This window comes from Bison bison, unplaced genomic scaffold (genome assembly GCF_000754665.1).
Source record: "Bison bison bison isolate TAMUID 2011002044 unplaced genomic scaffold, Bison_UMD1.0 scf7180017864508, whole genome shotgun sequence".
Classification (NCBI taxonomy): Eukaryota; Metazoa; Chordata; class Mammalia; order Artiodactyla; family Bovidae; genus Bison; species Bison bison.
In genome coordinates this window covers 5,452,373-5,470,209 of record NW_011495064.1, presented here as the reverse complement: position 1 = coordinate 5,470,209, position 17,837 = coordinate 5,452,373, and the positions used below count along the sequence as shown (strand labels likewise).

The window sequence follows — 17,837 nt, the reverse complement described above, 5'->3', positions numbered from 1 at the left end:
GTACCCCAGGGCTCAGAGAGCATGGTGTGAAATAGCAAAGAAGAAATGCTGTGGCCCATTGAGAGGCCACAGAAGAAAAGAGGGGCGCTGTATCTTGGTGGTGTGATGACACTAGATTCCTGCCTCCTGAATAAGAGGCTCACATACTTGTTCTGCAGTGAGCCCCTGCAAATAAAGTAGCAGGTCCTGGCTCCAGGGCCTGGGGATGCCAGGTCACTGGCCTTATGGACATAAGGCAAGTCCCATCTTTTAACTTAAGATCCTTGTGGGGAGTGTTCCTTCCGGTGACTCCGAGGCTCCAAATGCACTCTGCTCCCTGGACTCGTGCAAGGTGCACGCTGCCAGCCGAGCTCCGAGGCCAGACCTTCCTCCTGCCTCCTATGATCCCCCTTGCTCCTTTTTCCTTCACTGGGAAAAGAAAAGTGAGACAGCCTTTGAGGCAGAGTGGTTCTGATCAAGGAGACACATGGGTCTGAAGCAGGAGCTCCCTGCTGGCAGGAGCCGTTCCCCTGGACAAGCCACAGGCTCTCTGCCTTTCACCAGAGCCGAGCTGGGGCCCGGAGTGCACCTCCAGCCTCCATCCTGGTGTCCAGGGAAAGGACACGCTGTGGCCCTGCAGGCCTGGCTCGTCCACAGCTGATGCACAGGCCCATTCAGGCCCTCCCAGAACAAATCATCTCATCGGGCAGGGACTAGAAAGTTTGATTGGCCTGTGGTGCGATGTTTGGGGATGCTCTTCCCGTCAGCGGGCTGCACATCCGGGGAGAGGGACTGCTCACTTTCTCCTCCAGGACGGCGCTGGAGAGTCACAGGACTTACTTGGCATTGTGCATGCGTGTGTGCATGCTCAGTCGTCCAGTCGTGTCCGATTCTTTTGTGACCCCACAGACTGTAGCCTGCCAGGCTCCTCTGTCCATGGGATTCTTCAGGCAAAAATACTGGAGTAGGTTGCCATGCCCTCCTCCAGGGCATCTTCCCCAGCCAAGGATCAAATCCATGTTTCCTGCATTGGCAGGAGGGTTCTTTACCACTGCACTGTCTGGGAAGCCATACTCGGGAATGATAAAGCAAATAAAGTTATAATAGATTGCCCACATTCTAGTTTATTTCATTCCCCTTTCCTTTTCTTACCTACCCCTTCCACTGTTCTCCCTCTTTGATCAACATGGCAATGAAACTGCCTTTCATTGTTCAGCTAACCTTAAAGAGACAAAGGCATGGCCTGAACATCTTTGTTTGTTTGTTTTGGCCATTTAAAAATTGTATTTTCTTTTAATTTGTATTTTGTGTCGGAGCATAGTTGATTAACACTGTTGTGTTAGTTTCAGATGAACAGTTAGTAATGCAGTTATACATATACATGTATCTATTCTTTTTCAGATGCTTTTCCCATTTAGTTTATTCCAGAATATTGAGCAGAGCTCCCATGTGAGCAGACTTCCCGTGCTATACGGGGTCCCGTCCTATAGTGGGTCCTTTTTGGTTATCCGTTTTAGATATACCAATGTGTACATGTCTTTCCTCGACTGGAATGTCTTTTTGGTGTTCCCCCTAGCTGGGTTCTCTCATTCTCTGCCTCTCTCCGTGGGGGTTGCTTTCTGCCATGAGGTCTCCCTCAGTGTTCTCTTGGGGGCACAGCCTCTGAAAAGTATATCTGTAGGGCTACACTGTAAAGGTGCTTGGAGAGGAGCCCACCTCCCTATTTATATGTCCCCGCCCCTAGCTGCGGCTGCACCGGAGTGAGGCTGGAGAGCCCTGGTCCAGCGTTTTTCTCAAGAGCATCCCACTCAGAATAGCCTTGCTCTTTTAAATGACATAGAACATTTGCTTACAGAATTTCATTTCACGCAGTCCAGGAAATCCGTCAGTCTCTGTCTATATTTCCAGCTCTGTTCATCATCATTCGTGTGCCTAAATAGAAGGGCTAGAGTGCGGAGATCTGCAGAACCAGGCTTGATGGGAGGAGCCCATCTTGTCCACGTGGTGCTAGAGAACCCAGATACCTGGGGAAAGGCTCGCGAAAGTGAACTGCGCATGCGCAAGCCTCAGGGCTCCTGCTCCTGCGTTCGCGGGAACCTGCTCACCGATCCCAATTATCGAGAAAGACACAGGATCACAGGCGCGGGCCCCTGGGACCAAAGTAAATTAAGTAATTAATTAAAGGGCTACTTGATACCAGACTCTGGAGACTAGGAGGAAGGATAAATAGTACCGCCTCCGGTCTGAGCCTGTTTCTCTTCACCCTGCATAACCGCCCTGATGGGTCCCTCCGGCCTTGGCTTCCCACCCATTCTTCGACCCCCTTGCCCAAGGCTTGCCCCATCTCTACTCTAGAAGATAAATCCCACCTTGTGTTCAGCACTCAGCTTAGCTCCTACTCCTCTGGGGAGCCCCCTATTCCCCTGGTCCCTCAACTCTCAGCCCTAAGGATTTTATCACACAATTCCACACTTGACATACACTGTCTTGTTTGGAACCTTGTTCTGCTGCTGCTACTGCTAAGTCACTTCAGTCGTGTCTGACTCTGTGCGACCCCATAGACGGAAGCCCACCAGGCTCCCCCGTCCCTGGGATTCTCCAGGCAAGAACACTGGAGTGGATTGCCATTTCCTTCTCCAATGCATGAAAGTGAAAAGTGAAAGGGAAGTTGCTCACTCGTGTCCGACTCTTAGCAAACCCATGGACTACAGCCTACCAGGCTCCTCCATCCATGGGATTTTCCAGGCAAGAGTACTGGAGTGGGGTGCCATTGCCTTCTCCATGGAACCTTGTTCTGGGCCCTCCAAATCAGAGGGTGTGGATTTGCATGGTGCATTTTGCCCCCACCACTCTCAGAACAATGCCAGACAGGTGTGGGTACAGACCCACAGTGCGAGGAAGGAGCCTGGCAAATTCTAAATGGCAGAGGAACCCTGCTGACCTAAAACAAAAGGAAGATGCTCTGGATGTGGCTGGATTCAGGCAGGTAATGCCTTCAGCTCATCTTGGAAGTCAACACACAGCAAGCTAAGAAATCTCTCGCCCCCAGCACAGCATCTAACGTATCAGAGGCTCAGTACATAGTTGTCAAGAGAATGCATGTGATCACCTGGGCTTGTTGAGGCAGGTGTTTAACATGTGCTCAAACATTATATAGACACCTCCATGCATCTTCAGGAAGAAAACACAGGGACAGCATATTAGAGTCCACTCAGGACTAACTCACTGTAATAAGTCATCATGGCTTTGGGGGCCCGTGTTCTCTAATTTTCTCTCACCCTCCCATGGCGCATCATCCTGAATGAGGGAAAGGCAAAGAATTCCATAGAAATGAACATGTGTGTGCTCCGTTGCTCAGTCATGTCTGACTCTTTGTGGCTCCATGGACTGTAGCCAGCCATGCTCCTCTGCCCATGGAATTTTCCAGGCAAGAATACTGGAGTGGGTGGCCATTTCCTACTCCAGGGGATCTTTCCCACCCAGGGATCCAACCTGCTTCTCTTTCATCTCCTGCATTGGCGGGTGGCTTGGTGGCTTCTTTACCATTAACGCCACCTAGGAAGCCCAGAAAGGAGCATGTCATCTCATTAGAATTTTATTAGGCATTTCTCACGATAAGTAGCTAAAATGAGGATCATTGGATTTTTGATTGATAGATTTATCAGAGAATATTAGTAGTGAGAGGAACCTTAGATATCATCTGATCCAAGCCCATGTCTTAATCGATGGGGAGGTGGAGAACTCCAGGGAATGACTATGACCCAGGATTGCAGGTTTCCAGGCTGCCCCACTCCCCCTGAACCTCAACGGGACTGATCCATCAAGCTCACCTTGATGGACATGTGGCAGGTATCTGGGAAGTTAGGATCACACGGATAGTGCCGGCATTCTGGATGATGGTCTTCACTTCCTTACAAAGAGAACCCCCTATTCACTTCACCTTACACTGAGCCGCAGGTTCTTCAGGGGAAGTGGGTTAGGCGCCAGCCCTAAGAAATGTCTGTTGATTGGTCCAACCCAATCTTTGTGATCTTACCCTTACTGTGGAACTGGTTTAGCCATGGTCACATGATGCAGTTCAAGCCAGCTTGATGTGAGGGGTAGTCTGTGCAATGAGGGAAATAAGATAGGCCCTTCCCTTTTCCTGGACGCGGGCAGCTATGTGCGATGACTGCAGCAGCCATCTGAGAGCAGTGAGGAGCATCAGCCTGCAGACGCTCAAGTCAAGGATGGCAGTGAGAGGATATGGAAAGAAACTGAGTCCCTGCTGAGGCCCCAGAGTCTCTGAGTTTGCCGGTCCTGGAAACTCCCCTCTTTGGGGGCTTCTTACTGTGAGGCCCACATGCCCTTCCTTGCTAGGTTTCTGCTTATTTTAATTGCTGTCCGTGTTCCCTGTCACCAGACACGGTCTGTCAGCTCTGCGCTATTACACAGCCTTTCAAAAGGCCCTTCTGAAGAGCGCTTCCTGCAGAAACACCTGAATAATACTTGATGCGTTTGCCCTGAGAGTCCTCATCTGGGGAGCAAATCCAGCCTGGTTGACAACGGCTCATGAGATCACAGCTTGAGTGGGCACAGCCACAAGTCTGGGTTCACATTCTGTCATTTGGTTTCCATGAAAATCGCTTGTGCTTGTCATTCTTAAGTCTTGTATTCCGTGGTGAGATGCAAATTAAACACCACGTCATGCTGACATTAAGACACTTGGTTTATTTGCTTTAAACACAGGAGAGAAATGGGATTGATGTATTCAGACGGAGATGAGGGTAGGAGGAGGGTTTTCAGGAGACATACTCGATTCCAACTGGGTGCTGCCAATCTCTCTGGGCCCCACCAGCCTCCCTTGGGAGCTGCCTCTGACCTTGTTCAAGGTCCTAGCTGTCTGGAACTCTGCACTAAAACAGCAAAGTTTATGGAAATAGGAGACCTCTAAGAAGTAGTGTTGGAAAGCTCATTTGCTGTATCACCTTCGACATTCTTTTTCTGGAGAGACAGTAGCTAATCTCCCAGGTTCCTTCCTGATCGCACATCTGATAATCCCATGAAGTGACCACAGATGGGTAATATGAGTTAAGAATGCCAGTAAACTGGAGGAGTTCCTATCTGTTTGGGCTGCCATATTGGAAGAAGTATGAGAGTTATTAAAAATTAAAGGAGACTACTGTTAACCTTAGGTATTGGGCACTTGTTACATACTTGGCACTGTGCTAAGAACATTACAAGCATGTTCTCATCTAGTCCACCTAGCAACCCTATGAGGCCAATGCTGTTATTACTCCCTTAATCGAGGGAGGCAGCTGAGAGGCTCAGAGAGGGTCAGCAACTTCCCCGAGGCCACACAGCGAGCAAGCAGAGGAGGTCAGATGTCTGTCTGGGTCTGTCCAGTTCTAAAGTTTACACAGTATTCTGCCTCACATGGTAAAAATTCTCTAGATGTGCCTAATGTGCCTGAGGCCAGAAAGGCTGATAGTTTAACGCAGTCACTGAGAAAGTCTGGGTCCTCAGAGAGTGCAAGTTAGCCTGAGGAGTTTGGGATCTGTGGGGCACCCTTCCTTCTCCACCAAGCCTTCCTTCTCCACCACACCTGTGCTGTGAAGTGGACATGATGGCTCTTTTATTATGTAGATTATCGTGAGGCTCAGAGGAGGGATCTGAAAAGAAAATGCTTTGAAAAAATATAACAAACCATATACATTGAAGCATCTATTATTAAAAATAGTCAAGTAAGGATAAAAAATAGGCTAATCAACTACATCCAAATTAAAAGTGTTTTGCTGCAAGCGATATCATCAAGAAAGGGAAAAGAGTACCCACACAGAGGGGAAAATGTTTTCACATTGTGTATCTGACTTTTATCCAGATAGTATTAAAATTATGTTAATTTTATTAATATAATATTCACATTAATAATAAAATTAATGAAATGTAAATGGGACTTTTATCCAGATAGTAACTCTGCCAGGGGAGGCACTGTGCTTGGGGGTCTTTCTGGCTTCCCATAGAGTGAGCTGTTGCTGCATTGCAACTCCAGTCCCAATCGTGAAGAGAAGGATGTTGAGTTCCTGGCTTTGAAATGCTCTCTGAGCCAAGAAAGGTTTTTCAACTCAGCTTCACTGGCAGGACCACCCACCTGACTCAAAGGGAAGCAGGTTTGCATCACCAGAAGGCAGCAGTTTCTGGGCAAGTCTCTTAAACGCTGCCAAGGGCTGCACGATAATGCAGCCGCAGGGTGGTTTCGCTTAGCTGTAAGGTTCAGGGATGGTCTAGCCCAGCCAACAGGCTTTTGGAGAAGCATTCCACAAGGGTGCAAGCCCAGTGTCCTCCAAGACCCTAACTCACCAGGTCTCCCAGCTTAAATCCTGTCTGTTACTCAAACAAGAGGTGCAGATGTTTCTCTGCTTCCCAGTGATATTTACAGACCTGCCTCCCTGCACCGCCTTTTAGACTTTTGTTATTACAAAAATGGTAAGTTTCAAGTGATAAGTTCTAAATTTCAAGGAACAAATAATTCTGATACTATATAAGCTTTACTATAGATAGGACACTATAAAAGGTGAAACACTATGCAATATATTCTTTTAAGCTAAAACCACCATGTTGCAAAATCTGCCAGAAATTGTTCCCAAAATATGAAATGCTGGGTGCTGTGCTTAGTCACTCAGTCGTGACCAACTCTTTGCGACCCCATGGACTGTAGCCTGCCAGGCTCCTCTGTCCATGGGGATTCTCCAGGCAAGAATACTGGAGTGGGTCGTCATGCCCTCCTCCAGGGGATCTTCTAACCCAGGGATCAAACCCAGGTCTCCCACATTGCAGGAGGGTTTTTTACCAGGGAACACAAAACATGAAATGGATAAATGTAAATATACGTCAAGTTCACCTATAAATATAGGTCCTCCCAAAATCCTAACTAAAATACTAGCAAGCTAAATTCAATAATATAGTAGTAGAATAAAGTTCCACAATGTAATTGACATTTAAAAGGAAACATGTGATATTGGTGAAAAAATAAAGAACTGGAAAAAATAGGAATGTTCAAAAAATATTTATCCACATAATTCCACCTTCTGAAAATATCCACAGTTAACATTTGAATATGTATCCTTCCAGTGTTTTGCTCTGTATATGGAATATGTATATATTTTATGTACTTCCGATCATGCTACTTTGTAGCCAGCAGATTGTCCAGGAAAGACCACGCACATATATCACATGAGGTTAGATGACAGCCTTCACTAATTCGGCAGAGTTCAGCAACACAGCAGAGAAAGCGGTGCCCCACAGCTAACACAGGTGGACCCCAGGTCCCCTTGGAGGTTGTAACAAAGTATTTACGTCTCAGTGCTTCGCAAACCCCATCAAAAAGACTTACACATTCTGTGTTCTTAATACTCCCGTGTCAGAACCAGTTTATAGACAAGTAGGACCCTCTGGTTCCCACTTGTCCCTCTGGTCCAGAGGACCCTCTGGACCTTCTGATTCTTAAGCTTAAAAACCCTGAGTCAGTAAAACCCTATTCTGTCTTCCAAGGGAAGAAGCAGGATTAGCACACACGTAGGTGTTCCTGGTCCATTGCTCTGCCCTCAGATGATAGGCATACTGGAAAGCCCATTGCCTCACAAATTCAGAGTGAGAATTTTTCATGGCAGTAAATATTCTGCCCTAATAGGTTTAGAATAACTGCATAGTACTACATTCCCTCATAAGAATGTATAGTTATTTGTTTAACTGGTCTCCTGTTTATGGGCATTTTGGTTGTTTACAAATCCTTTCCTATGGACTGTAGTCCACCAGCCTCCTCTGTCCATGGGATTCTCCAGGCAAGAATACTGGAGTGGGTTGCCATTTCCTTCTCCAGGGGATCTTGCCAGCCCAGGGATTGAACCTAGGTCTCTTGCATTACAGACATATTCTTTACCATTTGAGCCAGCAGGGAAGCCCATTGCAAATAACATAAGAGCATATATCCTTGTAGATACATGTTTTACATATCCCTGATTGTTTTCATTGGATAGCTTTCTAAAGTAGAATCTCAACTCTGTCCCTTATTAAGAACTTGGTTGTCCCTACCTAGAAAGAGACAGAATAATACCTACCCTCTAAGAAAGAGACAGAGGCATAAAGTAACAGAAAACCCCAGGGTCTCAGGTCTTAAGACCTGAGTTCCTGTTTGGGGGTATGGCTATTGTCCTCCCCTGGGGTCTGCATGCTCCATTCTGATTTATTTGTAGAACTTTCCTTTGTTTGATTTTGTATATTAGTGGAAAATATGCAGTTTTTGCATTGTCAACAAGTGGTATCATGACTTGCATTACAGTTTTTTCTATAGCTGACTTCACGTACTTTATGATTCTATACAGCTCTGATGGCTCACCGGGTAAAGAATCCGCCTGCAATCCAGGAGACACCTGAGGTGTGGGTTTGATCCCTGAGTCAGAAAGATCCCCTGGAGGAGGGCACAGTAACCCACACCAGTGTTCTTGCCTGGAGAATTTCACGGACTGAGGAGCTTGGTGGGCTGCAGTCCATGGGGTTGCAAAGAGTTAGACGTGACTGAGCAACTAGGCAGGCACGCGTGCATGCACGGTTTCTGGCGGTTCACTTCTTTCCCTGGAGAAGCTGAAAGAAACCGACTCCTCTGCAGCGGGCTCTCTGCCTGGCTAAGTGTCTGTCAGCTCCCTCCTCCGCAAACCGCACACGCACAGGCGCACGCACACGCACACGCAGACGCAGACGCACCACACGCACCCGCACACGCACAGGCGCATGCACACGCACACGCACGCTATAGCTCTGCAGCACCTGGCGCCAAGTGAATTCTCAGCAAAGGTCACACAGGATCATCCTTTACCGCATGCCGTTTACTCTGAACATAAACTTAAAGACACGCCCTCCTTTTATCCTTAACATTTTTACAATCTCAGTTCGAGTCATTTTTCTCACAAGACTATCCACGTACGTGTTCTTTCTAGCTTTAGTACACAGACTTTTAAAGTCAGAGCTTAATTTCCACAGTGAATGTCTTTCTACTCAACTAAGGAACGCCTCATTTGCCTGAGTGATAGAGTGGGCAGTGACTGCAGAGGAGACCTGCCTGGTGGTCTCCTACGTCGGCGTTTCACGCAGTTAAACAGTGCTGGAGTCTGGAAGTACTGAGGGAGGGCTCCTTCTGACTTGATAAATACTGTTTTTAATTTTTATTGGAGTATAGTTGACTTACAATGCTGTGTTAGTTTCAGGTGTACAGTAAAGTGAGTCAGTTATACGTACACATATATCCACTCTTTTTTAGATTCTTTTCCCATATATTTTCCCAGAGTATTGAGTAGAGTTCCTTGTGCTGTACAGTAGGTCCTTATTAGTTATCTCTTTTATTTATAGTAATGTGTATACGTCAGTCCCAATCTCCCAATTTATTCCTCCTTGGCAACCATAGGAGGGAACTTCCGCCTTTGTTCCCTACATGTGTGACTCTGTTTCTTATCGTAAATAAGTTCATATGTACCTTTTTATTTTTTTTAGATTCTACATGTAAGCAATATCATATGATATTTGTCTTTCTTAGTCTGACTTACTTCACTCAGCATGATGATCTCTGGGTCCGTCCATGTTGCTGCAAATGGCATTATTTCACTCTTCTTATGGCTGAGTAGCATTCCATTGTATACATGTACCACATCTTCTTTATCCACTCCTTCATTAATGGACATTTAGGTTGTACCCATGTCTTGGCTTCCACTTGACAAATGTTAATTGAGTGGTTCCTATTCTGGAATAAGATGCTGATATACTCCTCTCTATTCCTCTTGCAGAACATAGCTAAAATCTTCAGGTCGTATATATTTAAAAATCACAAGAAGACTGAAAGATGGAGAGAAGGCAGATCAGCCGAGAACTTTGGGCCTGAGGAGAGACACGGCAGTGCGCTCCCCGCGTGTGTGTGCCTGCATGCGTGCTCAGTCCTATCCAGCTCTTTGTGACCCTATGGACCGTAGGCCACCAGGCTCCTCTGTCCATGGGATTTCTGGGTGTTCACGTTTCCTCATATAGCCTGGACCAGCAGGAGAAGCTGGCAACCTGGAACTTTTAGATGTTGCAACTCATTCCTAGAGAGTGAGTTCTAGGTAACCAGAGGAAGAAAGGGAGAAAGGGCTTTCTTGCACAGAAAACAGCATATGCAAATGTACCCAGGTTGTCAAAGTGATGAGATTTATTATAGCTGAGGTTTGGGGGTGGACCCATTGAGGAATTGCCAGAAATTTAATTAAGGCCAGACCATGAAGAGCTTCAAAAGCCATGTTTAATGCAAGACTTGTTCCTAGAGGTATTACAGAGTTTTGTTGCTGTTCAGTCACTCAGTCATGTTCTCTTTGCGACCCCAAGTACTGCAGCACGCCAGGCTTCCCTGTCCTTCACCAGCTCCTAGAGCTTGCTCAAACTCATATCCATCCAGTCGGTGATGCCATCCAACCACCTCATCCTCTGTCATCCCCTTCTCCTCCTGCCTTCAATCTTTCCCAGCATCAGAGCTAACAAAAGCTTTTAGTCCAAGACCAACAGTCCTGCCAGTTTTATATTTTGGGAGATAATTCCAGCAACAGCAAACCTCCTGTGCCAGCTTTTCCACAGTCGCATCTCCTAATGTGGTTATCGGAGCCTCCCCTGATGGCTCAGCGGTAAAGAGACCAGCTGCCAATGAAGGAGAACCGGGTTCCATCCCTGGGTCAGGAAGATTCCCCTGAAGAAGGAAATGACCACCCACTCTAGTATTCTTGCCTGGGAAATCCCAAGGACAGAGGAGCTGGGCAGGCTATAGTCCATGGGGTCGAAAAAGAGTCAGGTACAATGGAGCAACTGAACAACAGTGTGGTTATAGTTTTAGATCAGTTGGTATCCTCAGAGACACCGTCAGGAAAGGAGGACCAACGCCAGGCCACTGATCATGGTTTAGAGAGCAAGCATGTGTTAGTTCATACAGAGTGCTGAGTGAGAAGGAGAGGGACCTCTCCTAAACTATTATCCTTCAATCCATCTCAACGGCACGCTGGGCATCACAGAGACCCACACAGTGCCCGCCAGGCACAGAGCCAGCCTCCATGTTCCTTGTTAGTTCAAAGCTCATGAACGACCTTGGATATTTATCCAGGCCCCACAGTACACTTGGCAGGAGGGCCTGTGCTGTGAGATCTAGGCGTCTGGGGTCCAGATCTCTTCTCTGACCACTGGTACTCAGACTCGGCCCAGGCCAGATTCAGTCGCTGCAGCCAAAGGAAGGGGCAGGGCAAGCAATTTGTTTAGAGCAAAGCTAAGACACTCCCAAATGGGTATTTGGTCTCGGCCACTCACAAAACAGGCAAAACATTTCTTGAAATAAAAATACCAAAAGGAAATAAACCATCCAGGGGAGAACGGGGCTTACCTTACACAGCACATGAAATTTTGAGTACGTTTAAAAACATTCTCTTCAAGGAGAGGTACTAACACTGGAAAAGTACGAGAGGAACTGAAATCCCCTTACTTGTTTTTGGTGATCTTTTTTTTTTTTTTTTAAATAGAGAAGAGAGATTGTTTCTCTTGTTTGGTTGCTAAGTCATGTCTGACTCTTTGTGACCCCATGGACTGCAGCATGCCAGGCTCTTCTGTCCCTCACTGTCTCCCAGAGTTTACTCAAATTCATGTCCATGATGGTGATGCTATCCAACCATCTCATCCTCTGTCACCCCCTTCTCCTTTGCCTCAGTCTTTCCCAGTATCAACGTATTTTCCAATGAGTTTGTAACCTTTTTGAAAGGTTAAATCCTTATTTTTATTATTTATTTTTTCATTCAGTAATCACAGTTCGGTTCAGTTCAGTCGCTCAGTCATGTCCGACTCTTTGCGACCCCATGAATCGCAGCACACCAGGCCTCCCTGTCCGTTGCCAACTCCCGGAGTTAACCCAAACTCATGTCCGTCGAGTTGGTGATGCCATCCAGCCATCTCATCCTCTGTCGTCCCCTTCTCCTTTTGCCCCCAATCCCTCCCAGCATCAGGGTTTTTTCCAATGAGTCAACTCTTTGCATGAGGTGGCCAAAGTATTGGAGTTTCAGCTTCAGCATCAGTCCTTCCAAAGAACACCCAGGACTGATCTCCTTCAGAATGGACTGGTTGGATCTCCCTGCACTCCAAGGGACTCTCAAGAGTCTTCTCCAACACCACACTTCAAAAGCATCAATTCTTCAGTGCTCAGCTTTCTTCACAGTCCAACTCTCACATCCATACATGACCACTGGAAAAACCATAGCCTTCACTAGATGGACCTTTGTTGGCAAAGTAATGTCTCTGCTTTTTAATGTGCTATCTAGGTTGGTCATAACTTTCCTTCCAAGTAGTAAGCGTCTTTTAATTTCATGGCTGCAGTCACCATCTGCAGTGATTTTGGAGCCCCAAAAAATAATCACATGTGGTCACCTATTATGTCCCAGGCACTGTGCGAAGTTCGTTGACACAAAGGCTTTTATTCCATGATCTCAATAATATCTTCACGTCCACATGTTTTCAAGGGCACCGTGATCCAGAAATGGCATAGGGTCCAAGAACTCCCCTAAAAACTGCCCAATGCTGTGTCATCACGACAGTCAATCCATGTTATCATTTCAGGAAAAAGTTGCTTTTTAACTTAAGTTGAAAAAATTGTTAATGTCTTTAGTATGGAAACATGACAACTAGTCAGCACACTAAAATTCGCAGTTTGCAGTTTTAAATATATAAAGCTTGAAGTCTTCTTGCAGGAGGGTATGCTCAATATGTCTTTTTCCCTCGTCTTAATTCCACTACCCCAAAGAGCTTCTGTGGTTTAAGCAAGCCCATCCTTCTCTTGTATCTGCCTGCAATGCAGGGGACCTGGGTTTGATTCCTGGATCAGGAAGATCCCCTGGAGAAGGAAATGGCAATGCACTCCAGGATTCTTGCCTGGAGAATCCCACGGACAGAAGAGCCTAGCAGGCTACAGTCCTTGGGGTCACGAGAGTTGGACACGACTGAGTGACTAAACCACCACCATCCTTCTCTTAGTTCTCGTCCGCTGTGATGACCATCCCTGGCTTCTTTATTCTGCCACCCTGGCTGCCACAGCGGCTTCTACTCATGGCAAAGACAGTCACTACACTGAGTCTGAAATGACCAGCGTTCCCCAGTGACCCCCAAAAAGGCTAGTTACTGGAGCAGGTTTTATAGAGGTTAGAGCAGTTACGTTAATCCAACAACCAAAGCCTCCAGAGCCCTTGCAGACAGGCCTGCCTCCATCCTTGATATTGATTGTCGTATCAAAAGCCATTCAGTCTCTACCCAGACCACGGAAACACGGATGTATTCCATCCTGACCCCAGAGGCAACAAGAGCCTCACAGCCCTTCAAAGCAAGGCAGGAAGAAAACCTAAAATTCTTGGCTCTCCCAACTGTTTCAAAAGCAAATAATAGTTATGCCAGTAAAACTGTCATTTTAAGTGAATTTCCTAATATAAGGAAGGAAAACATAAAACTCTTAAGGCTTTTCTGCCAATCTGATTCAGATCAGAGACTCTGTCTCCCTGGGCTAGTGGGTCTCATTACGACAGGACAGCGGTCATAAAAGAAAGGCGGCACAGTAACTGTTTAATGGACATTTTCCCAGAAATTAAAGGGCCGCTCTTCAAAAGACAGTCAGCTTGCGGTGCAGGCCCCAGGGAACTGCACACACGTCGCTGCCTCCGCTGCAGACAGAGCAACCAGGTGCACCCAGCGCCAGCCTCACGCAGCCTTTGTTGTGGGGATGAAAGCCGGAGAATGTACCGCTTGGTGATCAAAGTCTTTGACCATCATATAAAACCAATCAAAATGCTCTTTATTTCTCTTAATTTCCTGGACTTCAGCAGATGTCATTCCAGAGTGTGGCAGGCAGACAGATCTCTTTCCTCCAACGTGTGTTCTTTGGCTTTGGGGAGTTTTTAGGTTTGGGTTTGTGTTGGTTTGGGTTGGGGAAGGTTTTTGTCTTTTTGTGGTTTTTCCCCAGTGTTTTGGGGACCTGCTGACAAACCGTTAACATAGATCCCAAACGTTCATGTTCAGTTCAGGATCTAACAACCTTTTCTTCATGATTCTATTGATAGTGGAGCCTTTTCTTTATGATTCCATTGACAGTGGTCACTTTGACTCGGCCCCTAGGAAGAGTGGATTTTAGTTCATAAGGGAAGAAAAAAATATTATAACTCTTAGATCGCTAACCACCCCTTCCCAGCCTCTATCTAAAGATCCAGGAGTCCTCACTCAACCCCGGAACAAACAGCAGGCTGGGAAAGGAATCATTTTCGCTCAGGCAAGGTGTCGAGCTGCAGATGCTGCCTGACGGTGAAGAATTTTGTCGGACTGTTTGGGTACAGACCATGACACTGGCAGAAGAAATAGAAACCACTGGGGAAGGTTATGCTCAAACTCCGCTTTTCCTTAAACCTGCAATTCAAAACAGTGCTTTGATTTGTAGGTCCATCCGGCAAGATCATTTCTTGTCTTATCATTCTTCTGAAAAGCAAGATCCCAAAGCATTTTCGCCCCCTCCCCCGGCCCCTACACTGAGGATTAATGGGAATCTGTCCCCCGGCAAAGCATTTGTCAAAGATCTAAGGGGCAGGTGGGAAGGGTCCTTTACCTTGCCCTGGCTGCTTTTGCGCTTGAGACCATAAACTGACAAGCTCACTTGCATGCAGTCCTGTTGAAATGGTGGTCACAAGAGGGAAAAGCAAGCCGATATGTGCTGACTTAACATTAAAAAAGTAATCACTGCATTTTCTGGGTTTAGAGTTTGACCTCAAAAAGGACAGAGTCAGGTGTGTTTCAATGCAATTAATAACGGACACTGAAGATGTTGGCTATTTTGTGAGTACCAGAACTTCTATGGCTCACTGTTTGGGTGGATGCATGTTATTTGCATTTTTGTGGTTAATTAATTGCCAGGAGGAGTATCCATGTTTGCTGTTCTCTTTGAGTTTCTAATTTGAGTATAGAACTTCCTGGCAGATTTCAGCGTGGATATGAACATCGAGTATAATTTGAAATGGTATTGCTGTATGCCACTGCACTGGAGTTGAATTTTAAAGTCAGAATAAATAAAAACTGTGTGACTGAGGGATCTCCAGTTCTCTAATAAAAGGCTCAAAGGAAAAGTACTGTTTAGACAGCAACCCAGGTCCTGTAAAGACGACAGCACTGGACGCTATGGGTGGGGAGAGGTAGGAAGCCAGACAACTTGGTCGGTCCCTCTGTGTCTGGAACCTTCCAGAAGGCCATGCAGGCACAGAGCAGGACACTGTGCCCTTCCTCACAGCCCACTTCCTAAAATAAAGCAAACAGACCTTTTCGTTCTTTGCAAAATATTTCAAGCATTTTGGATTTCCTGGCTTTTTTGGTCAATGATTGGAATCGGGGATGCATTTGAAAAGCCATTCCCAGAAACAGCAGCAAAACAGGGACAGTCCTCCTGCAGCGACGTCACCTCCTTTTCTGAAATGGTCACACAGACCAGTCACACCAGCTGGTGCCCGATGGCCAGGGGGCAGCAGCCTTCGCTCCCAGTTTAATTTCTGTGCCCCATTGTCTTAACCAGGAGGCTGCTGTGACCTTGCTGGTGGGTCTGCCAGCTCCATCCAGGTGACGGCTGGCAGATGTGCTGGCTGCGCGCCTCCGGTGCCCGCCAGCCCGCTCAGCGGCGCTTCCGTGTTTGCTCACTCGGCTTCCCTTCCCTCTCTTTCCTCGCGGGTGGGCAGTGCCGGACTCCAGCCGGCCGACTGCAGGGCCTCCGCACCCTCGAGCAAGGGCAGCAGCAGCGGCAGCAGCAGCAGTGGGAGCAGCTCCTCCAGCGACTCGGAGAGCAGCTCGGGGTCCGACTCGGAGACAGAGAGCAGTTCCAGCGAGAGCGAGGGCAGCAAGCCTCCCCACTACTCCAGTCCCGAGGTGAGTACCTGCGGGCCTCCAGGGGCCTCCCCTGCCTGCTTCTCCCCTGGGGAGCACAGTCAGTCCTCCTCCCAGTGTGGTTCTCACACCTCCCACTCCCCCACTCTCCGTGGCCTGCAAGCTGCTGTGACCCGTATAGGCCACCGCTCCCAGGCAGCCTGCCAGGATTGATTTGGGCTCATTTCCCCCAACCTCCTCCTCAAAGTGCTCCTAGCTAGAGAGCTTCCTTTGAGATCTAGAAACTTCATCTCTTACAGTCCAAAATCTCTATCTTGACTTCCAGAACTTTCCAAACATGCTGTAAACATCACTGACTGGAAATAACCTGACGATTGGGGTCAGCGAGGCAATAAGCAGATAGGGGAGCTCCAACCTGAAGTGTGAGCCCCTGTAAATCATGGAGAAAGGAGTTTTGTGGATTAGACATGGCTAGAATCTTACCTTTTTGCAGTTTGTCACAGCTTAGAAGAACACGGGCTATAAGTATAAATAAAACCTTTTTAACTGTGTTTTCTTTGTGAAAATATACAGAGAAAAATTAGCATGAACCTGAAAATAATAATGAAAGCTTTTATAGGTATGATGAGTATCTATGTGGAAGATTTAGGTGCCTCATATAAAAACATGATATGGTCCCGATAAAACCCATTGCTATTTCTACTTTAAAGGGGAAAATTAAATAGTAACTCAGAGCATGGATCCTTGAGAGAGGACTGAGAACACATTTGTCCAGTTTCTGGATTGGTAAGGGTGGACTTTGATTTCTAAAGAAGGAACAACATAGGCTTCTTCTTAAGTGTATAGACATTTCACGTTACTGAGGGTCATAGGTTTTTGTTGTTTTTTTTTTTTTTTTGCCTGCAATCCTCTGTACCACTTTGGGGCCCTAATTTCTCAATAAGCTCTAAAATGAACCAAACCCACATGTCCAAACCTTGGTGCTGAGAGGAGAGCACCTTTAAGGGCCAACCAGCCTCACATTTCCAGTTTGTGTGCCTATGTCTCTCTTTCCCTCCGTCTCTCTTGATCTGTCTATCTCCCTGTATAAGTAAGGGGAAGGCCCTTAGCAACATTAACCTATAAAAGCTATCTGTTGCTATAACCCTGACTTTCCCCAGAAGCTAAATTATTCCTTCTCCGTTATTTCATTCATTCATCTGTTCATTTATGGTTTTTCAACAAATATTATTGAGTTTCTGCCACAGATACGCTTGGCTCTGGGAGACAGCAATGATCTGACAAAGAAGATTCCTGTCTTCTCAGACTTGATATTCTAATGAGAATAATTTGAAACAAACAAGCAAAAAACAAAACAAAACAGAGGCATTAACTAAGCTTCTTCAGAGCCAGCTTTGTGATCTAATTTGTTGAAAACCTCCAGAATATGTAGTAGAAAAAACTGGGTTCCAGGGACATTAAAAGGGCCGAGGGGGGACAGTGGTGGTGGATTAAAAGCCTCAGGGTCTGTGAATGAGAGCCCCCATCCCCGGCTCTTTGTGACTTTGAAGGTTAAATTCAGGAATGTTGAATATTATTTGCATGTTGAAATGTGACTCCTGGAGTTTCTAGATGAGGCTGAAACCAGCCTCAGAGAAGCACGGTTATAAAGGGCTTTGAGCAGACTCCCTGTAAATGTCACTGAAATAATTACAAAGACCTGAACTCCTTGGTGATGAAAGGAAGCACTTGACGTTTCTTCCAGCAGCTATCAGAGCCCCCAGCCGAGGAGGAGGAGAAGGAGGAGGAGGGGAAGCTGCTAACACAGGCCTTAGAGTTTAAGTTGCCTGAGGCACGGGTAGGTTTCAACTTCTGGCTTCTCCTTGCAGAGGGAGTGCAGAAGTGACAGGTGTAGCCACAGAGCATGTGACTTCTCTCTGCTGGAAAGGAATGTACTC

The 17,837-nt window shown here is 46.6% G+C and overlaps 1 protein-coding gene across 1 annotated transcript in view; it reads left to right on the top strand.

Annotated features, from left to right (window-relative positions):
* The window catches only part of AFF3 (AF4/FMR2 family, member 3), a 551,769-nt gene that overhangs the window by 478,870 nt on the left and 55,062 nt on the right, over window positions 1-17,837 (top strand). Inside the window, exon 11 of the mRNA XM_010829861.1 lies at window positions 15,756-15,942. Coding sequence (XP_010828163.1) covers window positions 15,756-15,942 — 187 coding nt within the window. The remainder of the gene's footprint in view (window positions 1-15,755; window positions 15,943-17,837) is intronic.